The following is a 26,634-nucleotide window of genomic DNA, read 5'->3' on the forward strand; positions in this document are numbered from 1 at the left end:
AAAAGGCGAAGGATTTAACATCATTTTTATCCTATAGGTCACTTATTTTCGAGATTCCTATAAGGTCCCACTTGTCGAACCCTTTGCTTTTCCGCAGGGTACCCGGTTGTTCGGAGTCCCACAGTGGTGTCACAAAAGTAAGCCTGCAACTCCATCCAAGACATTTGAGAGCAAAACAGCGCGGCCCGGAATAGGGGGCTCTATCATAGTTCTCACTCGGTAGGAGCCACCTATCCATGGTATGACCTGGGTTCCTGGAGAAAGTGTTGGTACCATGGTTTATGGCTACCAGATGGGCTGCCTAATAATATTTCTTAATGTTGGGGAGGCTAATGCCCCATCATACCAATTTAGAGTGAGCTTTTTAAGGGCAATATTTGGCTTTCCACTCCATAGGAGGTCCCGTTGGAGACTCTCCACCTCTCTAAAGTAGGATGATGGGACCAGGTCTAGGGAATTCTGCAGAGCATATAAAAACCGTGGCAGGAACAGTAGGGAGAGCGGAAGCGATTTCCAGTTGCTTATGTCCTTATGCAGCCTGGTATTGGTATCAAAAGGTTGGCGGATGTCTACTCAGGGACTCATATACAGTCCTTTCACGAACTGCAGCAGACATACAAACATACAATCTCACGAACTCCCAGTTTCGCAAATATTTCCAGCTCAGACACACACTTGCCGCCTACTCTCTTCCACCAGACCCCTGTCACAGTTCAGTCCGCTGGAAGACAAATGGTTGATGGGACACATGGGTAGAGGGGGATCTCACACATCTACAACACACTCATTATTAATTCTCCCGGAACTCTGGACCTCCTCAGGGACCGGTGCAAGGAACGGGTGGGAGCTAAGGAGGACGGAGACTGGCGGGACGCATTAATGGACCCATGGGAACTTACAACCTTGGCAGGCTGCTCCTCAAACTATCTCTACTCTATTTATCTCTCCCCGGACTGACTGCATAGGGCTGGCCTACGACCCACCCCCACCTCCCTACAATGTGACATAGAACTGGCAGATTTTTACAACATGGTCTGGGCCTGTGATGTCATAATTACCTACAGGACAGATGTGGCCAGGGAGCTGTCCGGGGTTCTGGGCTGGGGGATTGCCATGTCACCCACACTGATTTTACTTGGGTTATTTGAGGGGACAGGGGGAACAAGGGCTGAGAGGTCCTTCTTGGGAACGGTCCTCTTGGTGGCTAAGCAAGTCATTGCCTCATAATGGTTGGCTTGTAGACTGTGGTATCGGTTTATGTATTGTGTTGTGCGCGTGTATGTCTCGTGTGTGTGGCGCGTGTATGTGTGTGGCATGTGTATGCACGTGTGGAGTGCGTGGAATGTATGCTTGGTAGAAGGTAGTGGGAGTGAGTCGGTTACTGGAGGGGAAGGTGGAGGATGTACTTGTGATCGTGTCGCTGTATTGCCTACTACTTGTTACAAATAAAGAAGACTGAAGAACCATGCCTGCCTACGAGTCTACCTACTTACAATATATGGCGACGAGGGGGATTCACGGCAGCAGCGGCATTGAACACAATTTAAAAAAATATATATATTTTTGTTTGGATTATCATCTTCGTTCAAACTTCTACTTTGCAACTAATTACTATTTTTTTTTACTACGAAGAGATCGTCTAAACAACTTCTGAGCGGCAAACTGGTATGTTAGAGAACTTTTACCTTCAGCAACGTTATTTTACTATGGTGCATCTTTCCAGTTGACTCGTGAATGAACGTTCTGTGCGTGCGGATTGCTACAGCTCAATTGAGAACCTTTTGATTTTCCGTAGCTGATTGTTGTCACCACGCTGAATTGTCATCACGTGACACCGTCATCACGCATAGCGTGCGGCCATTTTGAAGATATTTTAGTATCTTAGCAACGTGTCAACGAAGCAACGCGTCAACGAAACAACGTGTCAACGAAACAACGTGTCTACATCGCTCCGGATGCCGATTTCAACGCTGAATGGTTATAATTTATTGCGTTTTCGACGCTATTGATCTCAAACGCATACTGATTTCAACGCCCGCAGTACCAGTCGATTGTTGTGTTCTACATTGACGGTATTAACGCTCAGAGTTCATAAAATTTTTTGGGGGGACTAATTATTAAGTTCCGTATTTAAAAATTTTACTTTACAACTTTGGTGAACAATCTACTAACTGTTGATACTATTAAAACTTTGGTGAACTTTTTGTGCAAGGTACTTACAAGAAAAATTAATTGTTAAAACTATTTGAACTTTGGTGAACTTTTTGCGCAAGGTACTTACAAGGGAATATTATTTTTTTCTTTCTTTGTTGTGTTAACTTACATATTAATTGAAATGTCTTCGATTCATCCACCGCCATTTTTTTTAGCGGAGTCTGGTGAACCTCCTATTGCATGGGACTTATGGCTTGATATGTTTAAAGCTTATGTTGAAGTTTTAGTTGAAGAAGAATCTTCTCAAGAAAGGAAAGTGTCTTTGCTTAAGCATAGATTAGGTGCTGTAGGATTAAGGGAGTTCAAAAATTTACCTAAAATTGAAAATGCTGGTGACATGGGTGTTTATCAATGTGCTGTTAAACAAATGCAGGAGAGATTTGGAAGGAAAATTAACGTAGTGATGGAAAGGTTTAAGTTTTATTCAAGAGCTCAAAAAAGTGATGAGTCAATTGATCAATATGTTTCAGCCTTGAGGGGATTAGCTGTCACGTGCGAATTTGAAAGTATGACGTATGATCAGGTTTTGCGTGATCAGATTCTTATGAAGACCAAATCTAAGAAAATTCAAGAGAAATTATGGTCATCTGGGAGTACTTCATTGAAAAATGCTATTGAAGTAGCTAGAGGTGTGGAAATTTCAGACCAATGCATTCGTGAGGTCAGAAATGAAAAAAATGATTCTGATTCTACTTCAGTTAATGTGGTAAATAAGGGTGACAAGTCTAAATTCAAGAGTGATAGTAAGACGACTAATTATTCATCTTATTCTAATAAGAAGAGCAATGAAAAGAGTTTTGAGAAAGGTAATGAGCTGAAAAAGTTTGCATGTTTTAGATGCGGATCTTCTACTCATCTGGCAAACTATAAGTGGTGTCCTGTCCTCGATAAAATATGTACTAATTGTAAAAAAAAGGACACTTTACTAGAGTGTGTCGCAATTTTAAAGCTAAAGTCAATTATTTACAAGATGATGAGCAAGATGAGATTAATTGTGTCCAAATCGAAAACCAAGACGATGTTTTCCACGTAGTGGGTGAAGTATGCAGTGTACATGATGAATCAGTTAAATGGACAAGCAAGGTTAAAAAGTTACCATCATGCTTTGTCAACATTGATGGTTTAGAAGTAAAGGTCATGGTAGATTCTTGTGCGTGGTATACCATTATGGGTATGGACTTGTTTAAATCTCTTTGGCCCAACAGGTCATTATTGGGTCCTGGTGTACATCCTGGAAGTTACACCGGGCACAAGATACCTTTAGAAGGTTTTATAATAGCCAAAATAAGTTTTGGATGCAATTCATGTCAAGGCAAAATGTATGTGGCCAACAAAGGTGCAACTATTTTGGGGTGGCCACACATTTTTGATTTAGGCATGAAAATTGACCCTAGGCTGGATTGTCCTGTTTATTCTATTCAGGACGAGTGTGTTGAGAAGGATTCTTACTCAAATCTCCAAGAAAAATTTCCCGATGTATTTTCTAATGGGATTGGTAAAATGGTTGGGTTCAAGCACAGAATAATATTAAGAGAAGGTGCATGCCCCATTCGGCAAAAACTTAGGAACGTTCCCATTAGTTATAGGGAAAAATTGGGTGAAATACTTAAATTGTGTAGTGATGGTATTGTGGAACCAGTTGAAAGTTCAGATTGGGTTTCGCCAGTCGTGATTTCGCTTAAATCTAATGGCGATTTGCGCTTGTGTGTGGGCCTAAGATGTTTAAATGAAGCCATCTAGGTTGACACATTTCCTCTTCCAAATTTGCAGGAACTTACATCTTCTGTTGGTGGTTCTTCTTGGTTTTCCAAGATAGACTTGACTAGTGCATATCATCAAATTGTGTTAGAGGACGATTCTAAACACTGTACTGCCTTCATTACCACAGAAGGAATGTTTAGGTATAAACGTATGCCATTTGGTCTTGCCAGTGCATCTGCGGTGTTCCAAAGGGAAATGTGCAGGGTTCTACAAGGTATTGAAAATGCTAAAGTGTTTCAAGACGACATTTTAATATATGGGAAGAACAAAGAATGTCATGATAAAAGTTTATTTGCAGTTCTAGATGCATTAAGAAAGAGTGGACTGACTATTAAAAATGAGAAATGTGTGTTTGGAAAATCCGAAGTAGAGTACTTAGGACATGTCATATCCAAGGATGGCATTCGACCTAAAGTTAGTCATGTAGATGCTATCTTAGCTGTTCCAGAGCCTACAAGTAGAGAACAATTGATGTCATTTCTGGGACTAACAGAGTTTTATTCACGTTTCATTGAGAACTACGCTTCAAAGGTTGAACCTTTGAGATCACTACTAAAAAGAGGTGTAATGTTTACATGGGGTGACCAACAAAAAACATGTTTTGAGAAAGTGAAGAAGGAGATAGTTACGACGCCTTGTCTGAAACCTTTTTTGCCAACTGCTGAATGTGTTTTATCTGTGGATGCGTCTGGGTATGGAATTGGTGCTGTGTTTTCCCAACGAGTTAAGTCTGAAAAATGGGTGGTAGCGTATGCTTCACGCACTTTGACCAAAGCGGAGCGGAATTATTCCGTCATAGAAAAAGAATTGTTGGCTGCTTCATGGGCAGCTGAGAGATTTCGGATGTATGTGTGGGGGAGGAAGTTAAAAATTTGCACCTATCACAAACCATTGGTGAACATCTTAAGACCTGAGGGTGGAAAGAATTTAACTCCAAGGTTGGCTCGTATAGCCTCAAAGCTGCAAATGTTTAGTTTTGACATTGAATACAATCCGGGTAAAGACAACGTGGTTGCGGATGGCTTATCTAGACTACCCAATGTGGATTTAACTGATGTTAAAACCAATACTGATTGTGAGATAGCGTTTACCGCTAAGGATGTATTCCTTATAGGTGTCCAGGATACTGTTAGTAGTGTTTCTGAGGCATCTTGGATGAGTGAGATGGATAAGGATGTGGTTCTGAAAGAGGTTAAACGCTTTATAGTTGAGGGTTGGCCAAGAGAATTCAATTTACGTGGTGAGTGTGTTGCGTTTTCTAAGATTAAGGATGAATTGTGTATTGTTAATGATATTATCTTAAGGGGTGACAGGATTGTGCCTCCAGTTGGTTTAAGGAAAGATATTGCTGGGAAAAGTCATTTAGGACATGGTGGTATGTCCAGCTCAAAAAGGAGGGTCAAGGAGTGGTTTTGGTGGCCAGGTGTTGATTCCATGATGGATCGATTAGTAAGGGTTTGCAAAATTTGTGGTACAAGTGATAAAGTGGCAAAGCCATTAAGTGTGCCCTTAACCATGGTGGAGTTACCTGAATATCCGTGGCAGAAAGTAGCTATCGACTTCATGGGGCCATTTTCAGCTTTATCGTCTATGGATTGTTATGCCATTGTATAAGTGGATTATTATTCGAAATGGCCCGAGGTAAGAATGATGAGTGGGATGACTACAGATGTGGTTATCGAGTTTTTAGAGGATGTATTTTCAAGAGAGGGTGTACCTGAAATCTTGGTTTCGGATAATGGTCCCCAGTTTGTGTCACAGAAGATGGAAGAGTTTTTAGTGGTGATGGGCATCAAGCACATCAAATCATCATTATATCACCCAGAAGGTAACGGCCAAGTTGAGCGCTTCAACAGGGTGGTTAAGGAAGTGATTGAATTGGCATTGAGTGCAGGTTTACCTTGGAGGAAGGCTTTGCAAGAGAGGTTGACCGCTTATCGTGTGACTCCCCATTCTGCTTCAGGGAAGACACCCTTCGAAATTTTGAGAGGTAGGAAACCATTTACTGGTTTGGTTCCTTGGTGGTTGAGGAAAAGAAATGATAAAATGCAATGTAATGCTAAGAATATTGATGAAGAAGTCAGATCTGAAGTTAAAAAGTATCAAGACCGCAATCAGCAGTATCATGGTAACAAACATGCTTGGCCATTAGTTAAGATTGGTCAGATAATTAGGGTGAAGAATCCTAGGAAGGTATTGAAAGGTGAAAGTGTATGGTTCAAACCTTTAAGCGTAATGAAGGTGTTTGGTAGCGCTGTTGAATTGGAAGACGGCAAAAGGTGGAATTTTCGCCGATTGAGTTTTTGCAATGAGAGGAGTGGTGTGGTAGGTGCACATTCTGATGGTGGGTCTTGTAGTGGTTACTTGTTAGGTGATGATTTTGGTCTAGTAAAGGAGTTGGCGTTGACTAGCAATGCAGGTAGCTGTAGTACTAACTGTGAGACGGGAAATGGTGTTAGAGATGTTGATGATGTTGGATCATCTCATTCTAATGTTAGTGTTGAAGGTGAATGTCTTCGCCGTGGTGATAGAATAAGGAAGATGCCTGTCCGGTTTTCTGATTTCAAATTAGGGTGATTCCTTTTGCGGGTACTTAAGCTTTTGAGGAGGAGGGTGTGTGGTATTGGTTTATGTATTGTGTTGTGCGCGTGTATGTCTCGTGTGTGTGGCGTGTGTATGTGTGTGGCGCATGTATGTGTATGCACGTGTGGAGTGCGTGGAATGTATGCTTGGTAGAAGGTAGTGGGAGTGAGTCGGTTTCTGGAGGGGAAGGTGGAGGATGTACTTGTGATCGTGTCGCTGTATTGCCTACTACTTGTTACAAATAAAGAAGACTGAAGAACCATGCCTGCCTACGAGTCTACCTACTTACAATATAGACCACCTACCCTGGCCAAATGGAGGGCTGTTGTGAACTGGTGCATACAGCAGGAGTGGGCAGTCTACGAAGCGTGTGGGTGTTCCCGGAAAAATTCCAAGGTATGGGCGAAATGGCTTGGGCAGACTGTCTAACCTGATGCACCATCTCATTAGGAAAATCCACACCATTCATGTAATTTTCACTGTGTGCCAAATAAATTGCCCTACACTGACTTTTTTATATTTTACATCACTCTATTGTACGTGTCTTATTCAACTGTTTTAACACTGTTGTTGGTGTTCCAAACTGAAAAATTCAATAAATACTTGTTCATCAAAAAAACATTGACAAAGACAATAGCTCTCTTGTTGCAGAGAACTATTGGCCATGCGAATGCTTGCTTTTAGATATGGTGCCCTGACTGTAGACATATTGGAATGCATATGCACCAAAAATGAGGACATTTTAACACAACTACATACACCTATTTGAGCAGAATAAACTGAGAGATCATCACGATCCTTGTGCCAATCATTTACACTTAATGACAACAAAAATTCTCAAAATAATTCAGTGAACATTATTCTCAGCATCTCAGCATAGTTTGTCATGTAAAAACACATACATCAGCACAGACTACTTACTTACTCATATCGTGACCTAGTACAGGAGTGCTTTAAGTTCCATTACAGTCAATTATACATTTAAAGTTAATCTCCTATAGCACTATAGAATTATTATTCCCCAAAAGAACCCACGGAATTCTCTTTTACAGCGCAATACTGTCCTACTCTGTACACCAGTGGAGTGGCTCCATAGACTGCATTTGCTCAAATTTTAGCACTGCATGTTCTTACAGGGGCTTTTTAGGTACAGCCTTCGATACAATGAAATTCTGGAAATGATTGCGGCATAAACACTTCAACAAAAATCCAGCCCTTAAATAACCTTAGCTTTATAACTGCTCACCCTTACATGGTATTCATAGCTGATTGTACTTGTCTCCTTCATTCCACATCCATCAGAGACCCTGTAGTTCTAAATGAAACACGATCTAACACCCGATAAATAAAGTAGAGATAAAAATAACCTTAAGCAAGAATTGGCAAACTCAGTAGGCCTCACCTGTACAGGAGCTATTGGTTTGGACAAAATGTTTCAGCAATGTTGTAAACTAGAGTGGCTGCTTTTTAGCATGGCTAAAAGTCAGTAGGGTAAAGGCGCGTGGCCTGGAGTGTCATAAAGTGGCGTATAGTGGAGTGTAACTGAGCGGTGTAAAGTGGGGTTACAGTAGAGTACCTTTGCTCTTTAATGTTTATGTTTCAGAGTTGGACTCTTTCATCAGATCTTTTGGCTTTTCCCCTACTTCTTATGTAGACAACACCCAAATAGTGGTGAAGGCCGCTAACAACACTGAAGTAACCATCTCTCAATTTCACAACTGCATGAGAGCAGTTAGTGGCTGGATGGGAAAGCATTGTCTCAAATTAAATGCAGAAAAAACTGAGGGGATATTCTCTGGTAATAATCCTTTATTCTGGAGCCCGGCATGCTGGCCAACAGAGAAGCGAACCCTCCCTACCCCTGCTCAAAAAGTAGAAAATCTTAGGTATAATGATAGCTGAGCTTTAATAAACACATTAGCTCAGTTGTCACAGCCAGTTTTAACACTCTGAGAATCATTAGAAATATCCTTCCTTTTATCCCGTTGACCACCAGAAAATCTGTTGTTTCTTTATTAATCCTAGCAAAACTGGATTACTGTATTGGTCTTTTCACCAAGCTTCAAAAACAACATATGAAGAAACTTCAGAGTGTATACGATGCAGCAGCCAGACTCGTCTTCGACCTGCCTAAATTCCATTCAGTTTCATCCTCCATTAAGGAACTGCATTGGCTGACTGTATAAAACCGCATTACATTCAAGGCATTATGCCTCATCTATAAAGCCTTGCATGATCTAGGTCTCAGCTACCTTAAACAATTCAACATGGTACGTACCAAGTAGAGATCCTCAATCTAAAAACACCCTGACAGTTTCCTGTCCCAGGTTTAAGAGACTTAAATGGGGAGACAGTTGTCTTACCACTGCGCCACTGCCCAATGGAATAGTCTACCAATGAGCATTAAAGCAGCTCCCACACTGCTGAGTTTCAGGAATTTAACAAAAACTTGGCTTTTTAACCTCTAGCTACCCAGTACCCCCACCTTACTGCCAATCAACCAGCGCCAAGACACCCATGGGTATTCGAGCGCTTTATAAACTTTTTAGCATAACATAACCTAACATAGAGTTGAGTGGCATGGAGAGAATTGAAGAGGAGTGTCATGGAGAAGTGTACAGTATTTTGGGTGGATTAGGGTGGAAGAGTGGAAGGGTGAAGAGTTGAGCGGCGTAGAGTAAAGTAGGGTGGTACACAGCAGTGGTACCGATGACATGGTTGGCTCAAGGTCTCTTTTCAAGTATAAATGCCCAATTTGCAATTTGGTCATTCATGACCGAATCACACATTGGGTTTTTTGAATCAGTATTAGAAAGCGGCGTGTTAAGGGCGTTCCTGCTTAATAGCAACTTGCAATGGTGTGTGTGAATGTTTGCGACCGAAATGCGGTTGCAAAACATTCGCCTTTTACTGCCTACTCTGGGATGGTGGTTATCCATTTACATGATCGGAACAGGGCCCCAATGGACCTTTACCCCTTTGTAAATGTAGGGGAAAATATCTTTTAAGAATAGGCAGTGGTCTGTGGGACTCCTAAAAAATTAAAGGAAAACTGTTCATTTTACATTTTGAAGCATATCCTGTTTTCCTTCAAGGAAAACGGGATGAATTTAAAAAACATTACTTTATTTAAAAGCAATCACAGACATGGTGGTCTGTGCCCCCAGCAGACCACTCTTCCTGTGATTTTTGCTATTCACAATGGGTGGCAATCCAAAATGTTTTCTTCCACATCATCAAGGACCCAGAGGTAAATGCAAGGATTAACCCAGTGTGCTTTAGCCAACATTTTCCTACTTTCACTTCTCTAGCTTTTCTGCATTTACTTCTGGCTGCTGTTACAGAATCATCAAGCCTGCATAAAATGACCAAACACCACAACCAGCTATGAATATTCTCCAGTGAGAGCTTGTCAAATCCATTTGAAACGGTTGCTTCATCACTAATCCCACACATTAGCTGAACATTCCTGTGTTAGTCCAAGCATTATTAAAAGTGTTGCTTTTCCAGGTAGCATGAGCAAGTGTCCTTGGATTTTCTTCATTAGAACTCTCTCACAGAATAAAAACCATTATGCTAGTCTCCCACAAGTTTCCTGGTATTTCATATTTTTTCCTAGATGTAGGGAAACTATCAAGAGCAGGGAATAGGCACTTTTATAATTCCCTCATGTTCGTGCAGTATTTTACCATCTTCTTTCTAACAGCTCGTATTTGTATGTCCTACATAATTGCAATTTTATACATTTTTTTATATCACTTCATCCAACAATAACTGCACTTTTGTTGCTTGGGTTTATGTCCACAGATGGGTCAATATTATTGTTGATGTACTTAAATTCTTACCAAATTTACTGCATCTCTGTGTTTATTTCTATGTGTGTTCAGTGATTACACCCTACAGAAGCTCCAACGCACCCAAAACTGTGCTGCCAGAGCACTGTTGGGCATCCCCCGGAGGACCTCAGTGAGAACCAGCTTGAGGACCTTGCACTGGTTACCTATCAGGGACAGAGTAAGATTCAAATCGCTCTGCATTGCCCACCAGACTTTCTGGGAAACGGGCCCAGACATCAATCGACCCCTGATTTCTCCCTATAGGCCGAATAAACCCCTCCGCTCTTCTACAGCATTCCTGGCCGAGATCCCCAGAACTCGCAGAGCTAGAGCAGGAGGACGCTCCTTCTCGTATAACGTTTCCAAACTCTGGAACTCACTCCCTTTGCAGCTAAGAAACAACCCCAACCTGGCCACTTTTCGTAAACAGCTAAAAACCTTGCTGTTTAATGCCTAGCTAGTAACCTCAAGAGGGCCCCATCTGTTTTCAGCGCCTGGACGCCTCAGGGCAACTGTAGCGCTTTATAAGTCACATTTTCATTTCTGTAGCGCTTTATAAGTCACATTTTCATTTCATTTCATTTCATTTCAGTGATGGTGTGTGTTTGCTGATGTCTTTGTAGGGTTAAAAATTGACAAAAGCTCTTCACACATTCATTGCAATGATATGGCTTTTCCCTTATGTGTTCGTTGATGTGTTTGTAGTTTTGATAATCGACTAAACCTCTTGACTCATTCACTGCAATGATATAAGTTTTCTCCTGTGTATTTTCTGATGTGTTTGTAGGTTTGATAATCGACTAAAGCTCTTCACACATTCACTGCAGTGGTATGGCTTTTCCCCTGTATGTGTTCTCTGATGGTTTTTTAGGTGTAATAATCGACTAAAGCTCTTCACACATTCACTGCAATGATATGGCTTTTCCCCTGTGTGTGTTCGCTGATGTCTATATAGGTCTGATGATTGACTAAAGCTCTTCACACATTCACTGCAATGATAAGGCTTTTCCCCTGTGTGTGTTCGCTGATGTTTTTGCAGGTCTGTTGATTGACTAAAGCTCTTCACACATTCACTGCAATGATATGGTGTTTCCCTGTTGTGCGTTCTCTGATGGTGTTTTAGGCTTGATAAATGTATAAAGATCTTCTCACATTCACTGCACTTGAATAGTTTTTCCCCTGTGTGTGTTCTGTTATTTAGTTTTCGGTCTGATAATCGACTAAACTTCTTCACACTTCCACTATAATTATATAATTTTCCCCTGTGTGTTCCCTGATGTCTTTGTAGGTTTGAAACTTGACTAAATCTCTTTACACACTCACTGCAGTAATATAGGTTTTCTCTTGTGTGTGTTTGCTGATGTGCTTGTGGGTCTGATGATTGATTAAAGTTCTTCTGGCACTCACTGCAGTGATATAGGTTTTCTCTTGTGTGTGTTTGCTGATGTGTTTGTAGGTCTGATGATTGACTAAAGCTCTTCACACACTCACTGCAGTGATATAGGTTTTCTCTTGTGTGTGTTTGCTGATGTATTTGTAGGTCTGACGATTGACTAAAGCTCTTCACACACTCACTGGAGTGATATAGGTTTTCTCTTGCGTGTGTTTGCTGATGTGTTTGTAGGTCTGATGATCGACTAAAGCTCTGCACACACTCACTGCAGTGATATAGGATTTCTCTTGTGTGTGTTTGCTGATGTGTTTGTAGGGCTGATGGTTGAATAAAGCTCTTCACACACTCACTGCAGTGATATAGGTTTTCTCTTGTGTGTGTTTGCTGATGTGTTTGTAGGTCTGATGGTTGACTAAAGCTCTTCATACACTCACTGCAGTGATATAGGTTTTCTCCTGCGTGTGTTCGCTGATGTTTTTTCAGGTTTGATAAGTGACTAAAGCTCTTCACACATTCACTGCATTGATATGGCTTTTCCCCTGTGTGTGTTCGCTGATGCTGTTTTAGGCCGGATAACTGACTAAACCTCTTCACACATTCACTGCAGTGATATGGCTTTTCCCCTGTGTGTGTTCGCTGATGTTTTTGTAGTTCTGTTAATCGACGAAAGCTCTTCACACATTCACTGCAGTGATACGGCTTTTCCCCTGTGTGTGTTCGCTGATGCTGTTTTAGGCAGGATAATCGACTAAACCTCTTCACACATTCACTGCAATGATATGGCCTTTCCCCTGTGTGTGTTCGCTGATGTCTTTGTAGGTCTGATGATCGACTAAAGCTCTTCACACATTCACTGCAATGATATAGGTTTTCCCCTGTGTGTGTTCGCTGATGTCTTTGTAGGTCTGATGATCGACTAAAGCTCTTCACACATTCACTGCAAGTATATGGTTTTTCCCCAATGAGTGTGCTCTGATATAGGTTTTCCCCTGTGTGTGTTCGCTGATGTCTTTGTAGGTCTGATACCTGACTAAAACTCTTCACAGGTTCACTGCATTTGAATGGCTTTTCCCCTGTATGTTTTCGCCAATGCTCTTTAAGGAGTGCAGATTGACTAAAACTCTTTTCACATTCAGTACATTTGAACAGTTTTTCTCCTCTGTGTATTTGCTGATGGCGTTTTAAGATTGATGACAAAATAAAGGACGTGTTGCAAGTGTTGGATACTTCTTTCTTGATTAGTGTCTCTGAGTCGGGCATGTATTTGTCTACATCCCATGACTGTGTTTCTTGATGAGCCAAAATCACTGATAAAGCACTTGTATCATTCTCACCTTCCCTGTATGTGTGTGGCATTTTGCTTGTTTGCTTTCTGATTTAACAACAAAGTGAAAAGGTCGCTAAATACTTGCCACACTCATAATGTATGTAAGGCTTCTTTGTGGATGAATAGGTCTTCAAACTGGATAAAGTTGGTAAAGATCCATCCTTCTTCTGGTCGGTGCAAATAGGGACAGTACTCTGTATTTTAGATAGCAGAATGCTTCTTTCCTTTAACCTTCAGTTCTTTGGCTTCACTCCACTGTGCTTTTCTCTGGTTGCTGTGGAATGGCCTGAAAGAGTTTACAATACACATCTAGCACTGAATGGTGGTCAGATAACACTTTTGAGAGAAAAGCACTGCTGTAATCACATCGTACCAATTGCGCGATTACAACTGGAATTGGACATGTTCACCCAGGAACTGGATTATCAGTGTTGTTGTCTTTTTTTAAAGGTAATTTCTTAGTTTTGTGGTGTGGAGGTGCAGAGCTCAGACTCGTAGAATAATTAAATTGCCCTTGATGCTTCTTACAGGATCTGTCAGTTTATGTTCTGGTTTGTCTGTCTCTGACTGAGCTTATGTTTTCCTGAATACTGGAGCTCAATATTTCGGACTGTGTTTTGGCAGAATTGCAGGATTATATTCCTTATTCTTAAACATTTTGAACATTCAAGGATTGTTTTCTGTTGGATGTAAAGAGATTTAAAATTACTTACATGGAAACATTATGGAATGTGCATACACAATTGATTTTAAATTAAAAATAATTTTTATTTCATTTTAATACACAACAAAAACAGATTCAAACTGAGTAGACGGAGGAAATAAATGGGTGGAAAGGAACTAATAAGGTATAAGGATCATAGCTAATTCACACCATCACTTAATGTAAACATCACAGCTGTCATTGATAATGTCATAACATTGTACACTTACATCTTACATGTTGATGTCACAGCCTTAAATGCATAATGTATCACATGTAAGTGTTACAAATAACAGTTGCCAACGGTAATATCGTAAGTATTATTGATACACAACATCAGCCTACATCATTTATCTAGATTAATGGATATAGATTGAAGTAGCAAATGAAAATGTATAGAAATAGGGTCTTCAGTTTCTGGGGATTTGTTGGTGGTGAAGTAGTTATCAAAGGATGCCCATATAGTTCTGTATTGTTTTTCTCTCCGATCCACCACAGCTTGTGCTGATTGAGTGGAGGGAGGCACTAAACGCAACCTTCTCACAAGAAACCCTCACTTCCGGTGGCACACTAGGAGAGGCCATCTTGGACACAGAGACGGTCTAGTCTCCTGACAGGCTTGCTGACACTCCACTATTTAGCCGAGGATGACGCCGACACGTAGCGGATGCGCCGGAGGCGCGCCAAAGGCAAGCCCGTCTGCGCCCGTCTGTGCCCGTCCGCACCTGGACCGGGCCGAGGGCCAGAAATGCTGTCTCTCCACCACCAAATTCGCCCCTTACTAGGGAATTTATATTATCCTTAAAGAATGAGTCACCGACCTGCCACCAGTATTTAAATTCTGCCAAATAGGAGTGACCTATTAGCTGCAAGAATTGCAAAAAACCCTTAATCTTACACAGAGACCTTCGGTCAAAGAGAAGGCCAGAAATAGAGACCTACACAGTGGCCTTAAAAAACTGAAAGGTCATTGTACAAACACGCTCTGCATATCTATGATTTAATAATCAGAGATAATCTCAATTGCCTTTTTGTGACCGAAACCTGGCTAAAGGCTTGGTGTAACCTGGACATTGCGAATGCCCTCCCTCCCAGGATATCTCATTCAGAGGGTAGATAGAGCGCTACAACGAGGGGGCGGCTTCGGTCGGGATTATCTACCATGATACTATCAGGTGCACCATAAACCAACTACATGACCTGAAAGGAGCAGAGGGTTTTAGATTCTGTATTCAGTGACATGACTACTTCTCCTTCGCAGGAGCACTACTTTATCGCCCCCTGGGTCCGCATAAAGAATTCCTAGAGAATATCGGAGAACTGATTAGTAAGCTAGCTCTCAGGTTCTCTAGATTTACGTTACTAGGCGATGTTATTTACACATCGACTCTCACAATGACCCTGGAGCTATTTGTTTCAAGGAAATAATGGACGTGCTTGGCTTAGAACAACGTTCCATATCACCCACTCACAGGGCGGGCCATACGTTGGACTGTATATGCTCTAACTTGGAAACCCTCAAAGTCAAATCTCCCATTTATCTAACATGGACAGACTATAAACTAATTCTCTTTGATATCTTGAATAAGAATAGGCCTCTTAGTAGGGATTATAACAAGACTCACAACAAGACAAGGCTAGTTGGAAGGAATTAATAGGACATTCAGATCTCCTTCCCAAAGCCCTCATGGACAGACCCAACATGCTAGGAGACCCTACAGCAGATAGCCAGCTTTTTGGCCAGTGGATACATGCCCTGAAAGATCAGCTCATACCCCAGGCCTCATGTCATAGGTCTTCAAAAAAGAAACCATCGTCCCCATGGTACTCACAATCCTTAAAAGAACTACAAGGACACGTTAGATCGTTAGAACGCATGTGGCGGTGAAACGACGATGAAAATGAGCTTACAAATTTTAAAACAGCCCTCAGAAAATATCCCACCCTGATCAAAACCTACAAAAGAGCATGATATAGGGAGGCAATTAAAACTACCAATAATAATCAAAAAGAGATCTTTAAAATAGTCAATCTATTTACAAATCCTAAAAGTCTACAAGAAATTCCCCCCTCTCAGTCTCTGCAATAAGATCGCGGATTTTTTTGAAGAGAAGGTTCAGAAACTAATTTTCTCCTCTCCCACCCTCACCTCCACGTACAAGGATATTTCCAAAGAGAGAGGCAGAACAAGTATGCTGACCATTAAGCCTATTACACTGGAAGAATCGCGTTTGGCGATCATGTCCATTGAATCAGGATCTCCCTTCAATCCTTGCCCCCTACCCTATTACACGCTCTCACAGACATTGTGAATCCCAACATAAATAACATAATCAACTCTTCTCTCTCCACAGCAAAGATCCCAGTGGAGTGGAAACTGGGTGCAGTCAAACCACTCCAAAAAAACAATTGGCAGATCCGACTATTCTCTCTCCTTCCTAGTCGGTGAAACATGTGTAAATAGGCAACTTACAACTTCCCTGGAGAAAACCAATGCACTGCACACTAATCAATCAGGTTTCAGAGCACAACATTCCACACAATCCGCACTACTATATAAGACTGAAACCCTGAGAGAAGCCTTGGACCAGAGAAAGAGAGCAGTCTTAGTGCTATGAGACCTGTCAGCTGCTTTAAACACGGTTTCACATGTCATTCTTTTAGACCGTCTCGTATCATATGGCATATCTGGCACTGTACTAGAACGGATTAAGAACTTCCTGCAAGATCGCCGTCAAGTGATCACATTAGGTCAATATACCTTTCAGGAGAAGGCAATCCTGTCAGGGGTCCCCCAGGGCTCGAGTCTTAGCCTATATGTCTCCGCTATTTAAATTAATATTGTCCTTCAATATAAACACCATCTCATAAGTGGATGATATGCAGCTAATCCTTGTCTTAGATAACAATACTACCCAGATGGAAGAAAACCTCCGCAACTGTCTCACAGCAACTTTCAGTTGGATGAACCTTAACCACTTGAGGTGTAACTCAGAAAAAACTGAAATATTACCATTAGGTCAACAAAATATTTTCTCGCCCAAACTCTGGTGGCCAGAAGATACTACTCCCCTTCCAAACACAGTAAACATGGTTAGAAACCTTGGAATAAAATGTGATACTACCCTATGGTTTAAACAGCAATCCCTGACAGTTGCAGGGACCTGTTTTCACATCATAAAAAGCCTCAAGAAATTCTTTGATCTAATTCCCATCTCGGCAAGGCAAACGGTCCCCGTTGCCAGTATCACCTCCAGGCTCGATTACTGCAATAGTCTACATGCAGGAACTAATAAAGTAGTACTGCACAAGCTCCAGATGGACCAGCTTGCAGCTGCACGGCTGGTACTGAAATGGCCCAGGCGATCGTCCGCAACAGCAGCACTAGATATGCTACACTGGTTACCAATTCACAAACGCATTCTGTTTAAGGTCCTTATTATTACTTTCAGGGCCTTCCATTCTCGTGGCCTCCAATACCTCCAAACTGGATTCAAGTGTTATGTTCCCTCCCGAAGCATGAGATCAGCTAATGCTAATCTACTAAAAATACCTGCCTTCAGATTAGTATCAAAGGGAGGAAAATCACTCACAGTTTTAGGCTACAAGGCCTGAAACAACTCCCCCCAAAACTCCGCCAAATTACATCAGAGTCCCTGTTTAGGAAGGCACTAAAAACCTGGATCTTCACTGCTCCGGACACTCTATGCAAAACATTGATCTGATCTCCCTTCCCTACCATCTTGCAATAGACTACCTCCTCTTCCAGCGGGGTTCTATTCCTCAACGCCAAGATGCTCCTCGGAGTGATAGCCGCGCTATATAAATCTACCTTTACATTTCTATCAGCTCCCAAGATATGTGATACCCAACTAAGCCTGGCTTGAAAAGAAGCCTTGTGTGTAGTCTTCCATTTAGAAGATCAAGTAGAAGGCGGTCGGCAGGGCCTCTGATGTTGAGGTCGAGGAAGCCTTTAACGACATATGAATTTTCTTTCTTATGAGCTATATTACATAGGTTTGAGATAAAGGAGAGAACCTTATCCCAAAAGGGGCCTACTGATTTGCAGCTAAAAATTAGGTGAGCAAGATATCTGTTTTCTTCATTGCAGTTCCAACAGACAGGGTTTTCTAAAAAAGTTTAGTGTGTGCAGGGGGAAGGTGTCCCAAAATTTTTTGAATTAGCCAGCATTTTGTTTGAGATAGTTCTGATGAGATTCTATGTGAGGTGACAGATTTCCATATGTTATCTAGTCGGTCTCAGATGTGGATGTAGATGAATGAGTATCCTAGTATTCTGTTGTTCTCGTATTCATTCTCAACCCCTTGGGTTGCATTCAGTGATATAATTTGGACACCTGATGGCATAGTATGTTAAATTTATGAAGGAGTGTTGGCAAGGACGGTTCTCTATAATGATGTTTAGATTTGGGAATAGTCGTCTTTAGTGTAGGAAAATTATAGAATTCTTGATCTATCTGGTATTGGGTTTGTTAGTTCGAGAAGGTTAGAGTAGAGTTTCTGGATCCTAGTTGTTGAGGAAAGAAGATCTGGTGATCCATGATTCCAAGTGTAAAGTCCGGCCATCATACGTGATGTTCAGGTTGTGCCAGAAAGAGGCTAAAGAGGAGAATTTCATCTGGGAAGTAGAGTAACAGGGTCTTATGCAAAAGGTTTCTTTCAACCTGTAGCCATGTGGAGGTGGAGTTTTCATGTACTTGGAACCAGGAGGTACCTTGTTTAACAGCTGTCTGACAATCTCTAAAATTGGCTAAGTTGACGCCACCTAGAATTTGGGGCAGGCAGACCTTTTTCAGGGATATTCTAGCTTTCTAGAAGATACCTGAGCTTAATCTAAACAGGGTTATAAAGGAAATTGACAGCCTCTTTAGCAGATGGAGGAACCTTCCCTTAACTATCTACGGAAAAACCAACTTGGTAAAGATGGTCCTTCTACCTAAGCTGTCTTACCTTTTCTCTTCCATAACATTAACATTCTCGAATAAAAGCTTAATGAAGATACAGAGCAAGATTGGGAGCTTTGTCTAGGGTAACAAAGGTGTTCGCCTGGCATGGAAAAAACTTAGACGCAGACTAAAGAAAGGCGGGCTTGCCCTTCCTGATGTAAGGTTATACGCAGCAGCATTCCAGTTTAAAAGCATATGGATGCTACTTGTGAAACCAGGGGAGTCAGCCTGGGGGAGGTTGTTGGGTGAAATGGTGCGAGTGGAGGGAGGAGGAGACGGCGAGGCTTTTCTATATAAGTTTGGATCACCAAGATTCTTCAAGCGGGTACGCTTGAAGTTTTTGAGGGCGGCCTTGAAGTTATGGTATATGCTCAGCCGTAGCTGGGGCATTCGATACCACTCTGACAGTGCCCCCATCTGGGATGCACCGGGAACTCCGGACTGCCTACTGGACAGTTTGGCGTTGCCTATTAGAAGAGCATAATTTACCAAAAGTGAGCAACCCAAGTGTACCCTTGAGGGCTTGGGTAATGAAAATGAATGGGTGAAGATGCCTTCAAGGGAATTTATTTCATGCGTACTTGATTATTTAGGCTAACAATCCTAAATAATCAAGTACGCATGAAATAAATTCCCTTGAAGGCATCTTCACCCATTCATTATTAGAAGAGCAGGCATCACTGTTTGGACCGAACTGGTGGACTCCGGGGGGATACATCCATGGGAGTACCTGAGGGCAAAGATCGGGCCAAGGCTCTCTAGATTCAAATATTTACAGTTAACATCATGGTACGAGGCAGAAAAGGGGGAGGTCAGAGGGAATAGAGAGATTGAAGGTTTGTGGCAATCTATCCTTCCAATGAATAAGGAAATTTCTATATGGTTTAACAACTTGTTGGAAACTGAGGAACACGAGACACCCCCCTTAGCTGCAGTGTGGATGGAAACTTCTCTTGGGCCATCAATAGAGTCCTTGTATGAGCCCTCTCTAAAGACCTTATATAAATTTGTCAAGCCCGCTTGTCTAAAAAAAATAATTTTTTTGTCACCAAGATAAATCTATTATTGACTTTTCGGGAGACACATGGTACAATGACTCTGGGTTGGCATCACACAGGGAAGCTTTGCTTATAAAACTAAAGACTGATTATAATAATTATTTCATTGGTTCCAGTGAATGGGAACACACCTTCCTGATTAAGGGGTGTTGGGAATTAAGAGGTGGTACGGATCCAGTTTATCCTGGAGTATATTATGTGTGTGGTAAAAATGCTTATTATATATTTCCTCAACATTGGTATGGTCGTTGTTATGTGGGTATTGTCTTTCCAAAAATAAGCCACGTGAATGAAAAATATGGAACCAATGAAAAGAAACTAACACGGAGTAAAAGGGGAATAAGTGCTGCGGAAATTCTGGTGGATATCTTTGGAGCACTCCTGGTGGGTTCCTAATTATTGATACTGAAATGGTCTCTATTAGATTGATGGTTTTACAAAATAGACTTGCGGTAAAAGAGGGTGTACTCTGTAGTATGCTGAAAATTCAACAATTGTGCACTTATATCCTTGACAAAATCAGAGATTTGGAGGGATATATTAGTAACATAACTCACTTACGGAGTGATTTAACAGAATTGAAAGTTGATGGTGCATGGGAGAAACTTGCTAAGAGTTTCTCCTCGATGGGAAATTAGTTAGCAGCACAAAGTTACTAATACCCATGATTCCTATTGGTAAATTAATCATAGTGTTATTATATAGATGTTGTGTGAACAAAGTAACAAAGACAAAACACAGAGCTAGAAAGAGAAAAAGGGATACAATTGAGATGGAGAATAAAAAGGGTGCTTATTATGAGATGCTAAGAGATGTAGAGGGTGTTGGACTAAAACAAATGAGAGCGACTACATTCTGAAATAATCAGATTGTATTCAGATTGTGGGGTTTGTTTGATGGCTTGATTTCCAATGAAAGGGGATTGATGGAGCATGATCATTCAGAAATAAATCTGCTTGATCAATTCAGCTCATCCAGTGTGAACTAATACATGTTTAAAAAGCAATACTAACAGTGTGATCTTGTGGTACATACAAGAACAAAAGACTGCATCATAAAAGATTGCTGAAATGACACGGAACTTGAAAGATTTTAAAGCTGCATCGCAAAAGCATGCAGGAGTGACATGAAATGTGAAATAAAAAGATATAAGTTTGGAGAGAAAGATACTTATTGATGTAATAAGAAATATTGGTGAAAAGTAGTAAATCGCAAATCATAACCTAGAGAAAAAGATTATGAACATGATTAAAGTAAAATGATTTTGCTTGTAGTATATGCAATATGAAAAGTTAAATGAAAAATTATTGCAAATGTTTTGTGAAAACATATTCACACTAGGCTTATGAAAACCAATGAAAATAATGTTTTCTTAAGATTATTTCTTATGGACATTTTCAAAATAAAATGAATAATTCTGAGTTTATTCTTTAGCAAAAATGACACTATGGTTTCTTCATGTAGGCCCAAAACCTGTTAGTGAATTTTCCTATTGTAGGCCTAAAAGAATGTATTTTGTCGATTATTTTTCCCAAAATGCTGATCTATTTGCTTTAGGTTATCACTATAATTTTCCCTTCTACGGCTTAAGCGTTATTTTCACTGAAAGTTTGTACTGACTTTGTTGCAAGCTAACTAGGAAGAGAGCGTGAGGATGTGTAAAGAAACAGGAAGATTTCCTATTTCCGAGGCAAATGAGATAATGTATTCATCGAGAGAATTTTAGACGGAGAACAAAAGTTTTCTGGACGGTTTTTGGACTGGAGAATGATCATACAACAATCACACCATAGACTCTAACCAACGAAAGAGTGTACATTTTGAAGAAATTACTTTTGGGGGTTGGAGTCATGAACATTTTGAGGTATAACTACCCTATGGGAAAATGACAGAGACCGCGCGCTGCTGTGGTTCTGTACGAGTTCTGAAGAGCGTGTGTGTGAATGCTGAAAGCAGGCGACTGGCTATTTCCTTTGGGCGTGACATGGTGTCAGTCCGAAATTCTGACTTTCCAGATTTACCTTTGCATTTCATTGGCTGGTGAAGTTGCATATGATAATACCCTACAGCATTGGGGTAGCTAATCTCCTGACTATTGCACGTTGTGCTTTAGTTCATTGAAATCTAGGTTCGTATACATATATGGAGCCCTGGATCTGCATTTCCTCTTCGCCTCGGACTCTGGCTGGTCATCCTGGCTGTTGGGAAACTTGGGGGGGGGGGTTGTTTACGTGTACCGAACTTTCCCTGGCTGCTCCATTCTGCATTCCATTGTTTCTATTTTATTTTTATCATTGGTGGTGGACTTATAGGCTATTTAAGCCTCTTGAAGCAGAAAAGTGACGTTGGTCTGACTAACGTGAGGTTTTTACTCTAATTGGCTTTTCATCACTAGTGGCAAACATTTTATCGCCTTGACGGTAGCATTAGCAGCAATTTTCACTGTGGCGAGCAGATCTTATTGCCATGTCGCGACGTAGTGTAAATACATCTGAACCATGGTGACAGTTCTCGGCGATATGTGACGGCAAGAACATTACAGCTAACTAACGCTAATGCTAGTTAGCGGAAATTCTTGTAAATATACCCCTAAGTGTCTTAGAGGATCGAATGACTGGGGCTAGGGCACTCAACCTCAGACCTGGGGATCTGGGTTCGAGTCTCGGTAACGACGCCAAACATCCTGTGATTCTGGGCAAATCACTTAATCTCCCCGTGCCTAACAAAAATGAATGTGTGTCCTCATGTAACGTAACTGGTGCTATGTAAAGTGCTCTGATACCCGATTCGATTCAGGTCTAGTTCGCGCTATATAAAACTCAGCAATTTTTTTTTTTTTAAATGTGTCCTTTCGGGTAGTGCAAAGAGGGTTTGCACTACCAGTTTCTAAAAGTCAGTTTCTAAAGGTAAAATTTCTCCAATTTTGATTCGAAGTAGTAAAAGAAAGTAAGTCAAGGTGACTCAATGTGACTGTCATGGTGATAATAGAGCAGTGAGTAAAGTGGTAGTAAAGTAATGAGTAAACCACGTACATGGACATTGGTATCAACCTTAATGGGGTGTTGGTAACCACCTTGAACGGAATAGTTTCTATGAATGGTGGATTTCAATCAGGATATAAACAACGATTATAAGGTATACTTATCTATATTGCATGTGATGTAGAGACTACAAACAACAATCAAGGTTGGTTGTACAGCGTAGAGATTATGAGGTTTATCCTGTTTTTCTCTTGCTAGAGGGGGGTCTGGAGAAATCCATTATTTGTTCATGCAGCCATACACAAATATTTAAATAAAAGTTTTTTTGAACATGTTATATCCTATTTATTTCAGCAAAGGTGGTAATTTACTAGTGTTCATACAGCAACTTAGTAAAACAAGCATTGGCATAGCTAATAAGTCTCGCCTTTGGGACCATATAAGTGTTTAGTTATCCAGCACAATATCCTTGGTGCAACAACATCAACTGTTGCATGGTTAAATACTTATATGGTCCCAAAGGCAAGACCTATCGGCTCTTACATGCGATAAACGCACCCCTCGAAAGTTGAACTTTCCCCATACTCTCTCTCTATTTAGAACTGTCTTGTTGCATGCTTTGTGGTAGGGCTTGTAATATTGAGCCACTCCCAAGCCAAATCCAGTTAGGTGATGAGAAAGACCAAAAAGTGCAAAAAGATGAAAATATAACCATTGAAATCTGTTCCCTGACAGGTAGTTCTAGTGTACAAGGATGCCTTCAGCAGATCCCATTTTCCAAGATAAGACCTTTAAGTATGATAGCATTTGTATTTTTCTCATGTTATGTATGGGCCTGTGCTTCTTTGTATTATATTGAAATGTATTGTAAAATGTATGCAGTGGTTCATAACCCCCAGGAGGCTGGGAGGCGATTGGATTGTGAGTGCCCTTTCTGAAGCGTGGATGATTGGCTGTGGGTAGTAGTTTGACCTATATTCAGGGTCACTGGAATTATGTGTTACTGCTGCTGCTGTTTTTTCCCCGCAGAATATGAGATTTGCAGACACTTCTCATTATAAATTGCCCAACTTGACCCAATATAGAAAAGACAACATTGCAGAAGAGTTTACTTGCCTACATTACACTAAATATGCATTACACACAGGCTAAAGCGCACACCCCCAGCATGCTGCTTCCTAGACTGCTTAGAGCCGAGAACACATGCCCACCATTTACTTACATTTGGGAGATTGCAGGAGTAATCGTCCCATCCCAGATAGACTTAAACCATGCCTTTTATAATTATTACTACTCATTGTATAAAAATCAAGACCTATGATCTGACAAGGTCCTATCCAGCTTCTCAATGACATTACACTCCCATGATTAAACGCAGTGCAAAGGGAAGGAACAGCACGATAGTGAAAGCGACCGCGAGACAGGCAAGAAAGTGTAAGCGACCGCGAGACAGGCAACGGTAAACAAGTACACGCGGCCAAGCTAATTAGAAACAGATGGCCCCTGTGCGCCGCTGCTCGCTTCTGCAAGGTGGATTCCGCCACATGCACGAGTGTTAGAAAAGTGCACACTGATTCCAAAAGGTCATCTCCTTGAGCAGCGCATGCGCACTGAGCTAGGTGCGAACTAAAAATGAGCGCTCACACACCACTCATATACTAGTTACAGATTTAGGTTGATGCATATGGTCAAGATTTTGTTAAAACAACAATTGGTCTTGGAGAAAGAGATGAATCATGATGACTTAAGACAACAGGGTGCACATTAGAATGTTGTGCCATAGATTAAATATTATTATTCACTGAGATACCTGGCTTAATTGACTACTCCCACAATTTTCTGCAGAGCAGAGGTCTATTGATTATACCTTCTTTGTTGTTTTCACTTTTCTCAAATATGTTTGAGTTACTTATAGTTTGACAGTGTTATCCACCAGGATGGGAGCTCCCCGGCTGGACCTAGAGTCTGAGTTGGGTTACAGGCTGTTGTATAGTTGTCCCACCTCTAACTTTAGCGCTGGTTGAGATAGCACACTAGTCTTGTGGCCTAATAATTGAAAGCTGTGGTGCATCTGATTAGCGAGTGCACCAATGGTGCACCAAAGCCAAGCCTGTTCGCACCCTTTCACTCCTGAACCATGCTCAGCACCTGAAACCCTCTCTTAAAAACATCTCTTAAGTCAAATGGCTCTGTCCATATTTCCTACACCTTGGCTGCTCTCTGCGCTTTCAAGCATCAAGGTAGGACCAGTTCACCTGCACTTCACTTTAAATGTCCTGCAGTCAACATTCCTTTTCCAGCCCAAGCCTGTGAGCAAATTTCTCAAACACGTAATTCCCATGGCTTTCATAGGACTCTCCTCATTCTCACGCTCTCAATTATGCCTCAGTTTTTTGTGATTAGTTTTCTTACATCGTTTGTGTGAACGCCAAAGGTGGTCACAAATTTTCTCTAGAGGTTTCTTTTGCTTGGATTTTAAAAGCTCCACCCTGGGATAGTACCAGGCCCGCTTCAATGATTTCTTAACTACTCTATTTGGATGGGGCGTGGCTTCGCTGTGCTGCGAAATGGCCACCCGCTAGTGTGGCTCCGCCGGCCGAGCCTTATTAATCCGACACATTTCCGTTAAGGATACCCAAATTACATGCCTGATAGACGGATACCTCCTGCCTAAGTAGCGGTGACCAGAGGGACCGATCAGCTAAGCAAAACAAAGCGCGGAGAGGCAAGAGCTGCTTGCGGCCTTCGGATACCGCCGCCATGTGGAGCCGGGGACTGTGGTGACTGCCTCGCCGGGGCGCTGGTGTGCTCGCGGGCAGAGCAGCGGCAGAAGCAGAAGGGCAATCGGTGGAGCACGAGCTACGGAGAAGAACCTGTCCCTAGCCTCTGCAAAAGTAAGCTGGGGACGACTGAGGTACCTGGCGCAATAAATTTAAGTGCATTTGCTTGTGCGGAGCAGTGGGGAATAGGCGGAGGCTTCAGAGCGCAGTGCCCTGAGTACTGAGAAGACAGAGGGTCGTAAATGCGCGACAGGTAGTGTGCACCCACTGTTGCACAGGAAGGGATGCAGGAGATTTGGAACGCTGGAGTGCTGGTGAAGTGGGAGACCGTTACAGCGCCGTGCTAGGGATTTACGTTTACGGTGGAGAAACAAGCGTGCGGGCCCCCATTTTGCGAGTGCGGAAATTTGTTGGAACCGCGAGTCCGGCAGTGCCCGTGCTTAGCGTGACATCGATCACACACTGGAAAAACCCCGGGCTGCTAATTATTGAGTGCCTGCAAGCTCGGAGTGCTAGTGGGGAAAGTTGATTAATTTCATACCATCGCATGAGTGCCAGAGAGCTGGTTGTGAGCAGCGCTGAATAGTAAACGGAGCGTAGCTGCTCAATGTGTTGGTGGTCTAGGGTCCTGGGCATTCAGTAGTGTAGACGCGAGCAGGAGCTACGATCGGAAAGCAGAATACTGCGTATGACTGTGCCGGGTAGAGCAACAAACTGTATACTGCGGGGTGCGTTGGGCTGCTGAGGTGCTGGAGGGTGCATGGAGACGACAATGATGAGGTGCTGGTGCCATCGCTTGTGGAACAACTAAACTATCAAAAAGTGCTGGCACCGAACGATCGAAAGACAGGGACACAGGAGGCACAGAATATGTTCACCTAAGCGTGCGGAAGACATGCACTATTGATTCGAGCAGACTGGTTGTGAATGCAGTTGTACCGGTGGCTGAGAATTGTTGCTTAGCGGGAACTGCAGAGGCACAGAGTGGAGAGGCGAACACTGGAAGGGGCAAAGCGAGAGAGACCTGCTGAA

At 41.8% G+C, this 26,634-nt stretch overlaps 2 protein-coding genes across 2 annotated transcripts in view; both read right to left on the bottom strand.

The window, feature by feature from the left end:
- LOC147736441 (uncharacterized) overlaps window positions 1-26,634 on the bottom strand; it is a 453,286-nt gene that overhangs the window by 288,760 nt on the left and 137,892 nt on the right. The window lies entirely within an intron of this gene.
- LOC147736444 (uncharacterized) overlaps window positions 6,364-26,634 on the bottom strand; it is a 158,158-nt gene continuing 137,887 nt past the window's right edge. The window contains exon 3 of the mRNA XM_086953178.1: window positions 6,364-13,794. Within this exon, the coding sequence (XP_086809304.1) occupies window positions 11,131-13,143 (2,013 nt within the window). The 5' untranslated portion in view covers window positions 13,144-13,794 and the 3' untranslated portion in view covers window positions 6,364-11,130. The remainder of the gene's footprint in view (window positions 13,795-26,634) is intronic.

The sequence above is a fragment of the Lissotriton vulgaris genome, chromosome 1_2, assembly GCF_964263255.1.
Source record: "Lissotriton vulgaris chromosome 1_2, aLisVul1.2, whole genome shotgun sequence".
Taxonomy (NCBI): Eukaryota; Metazoa; Chordata; class Amphibia; order Caudata; family Salamandridae; genus Lissotriton; species Lissotriton vulgaris.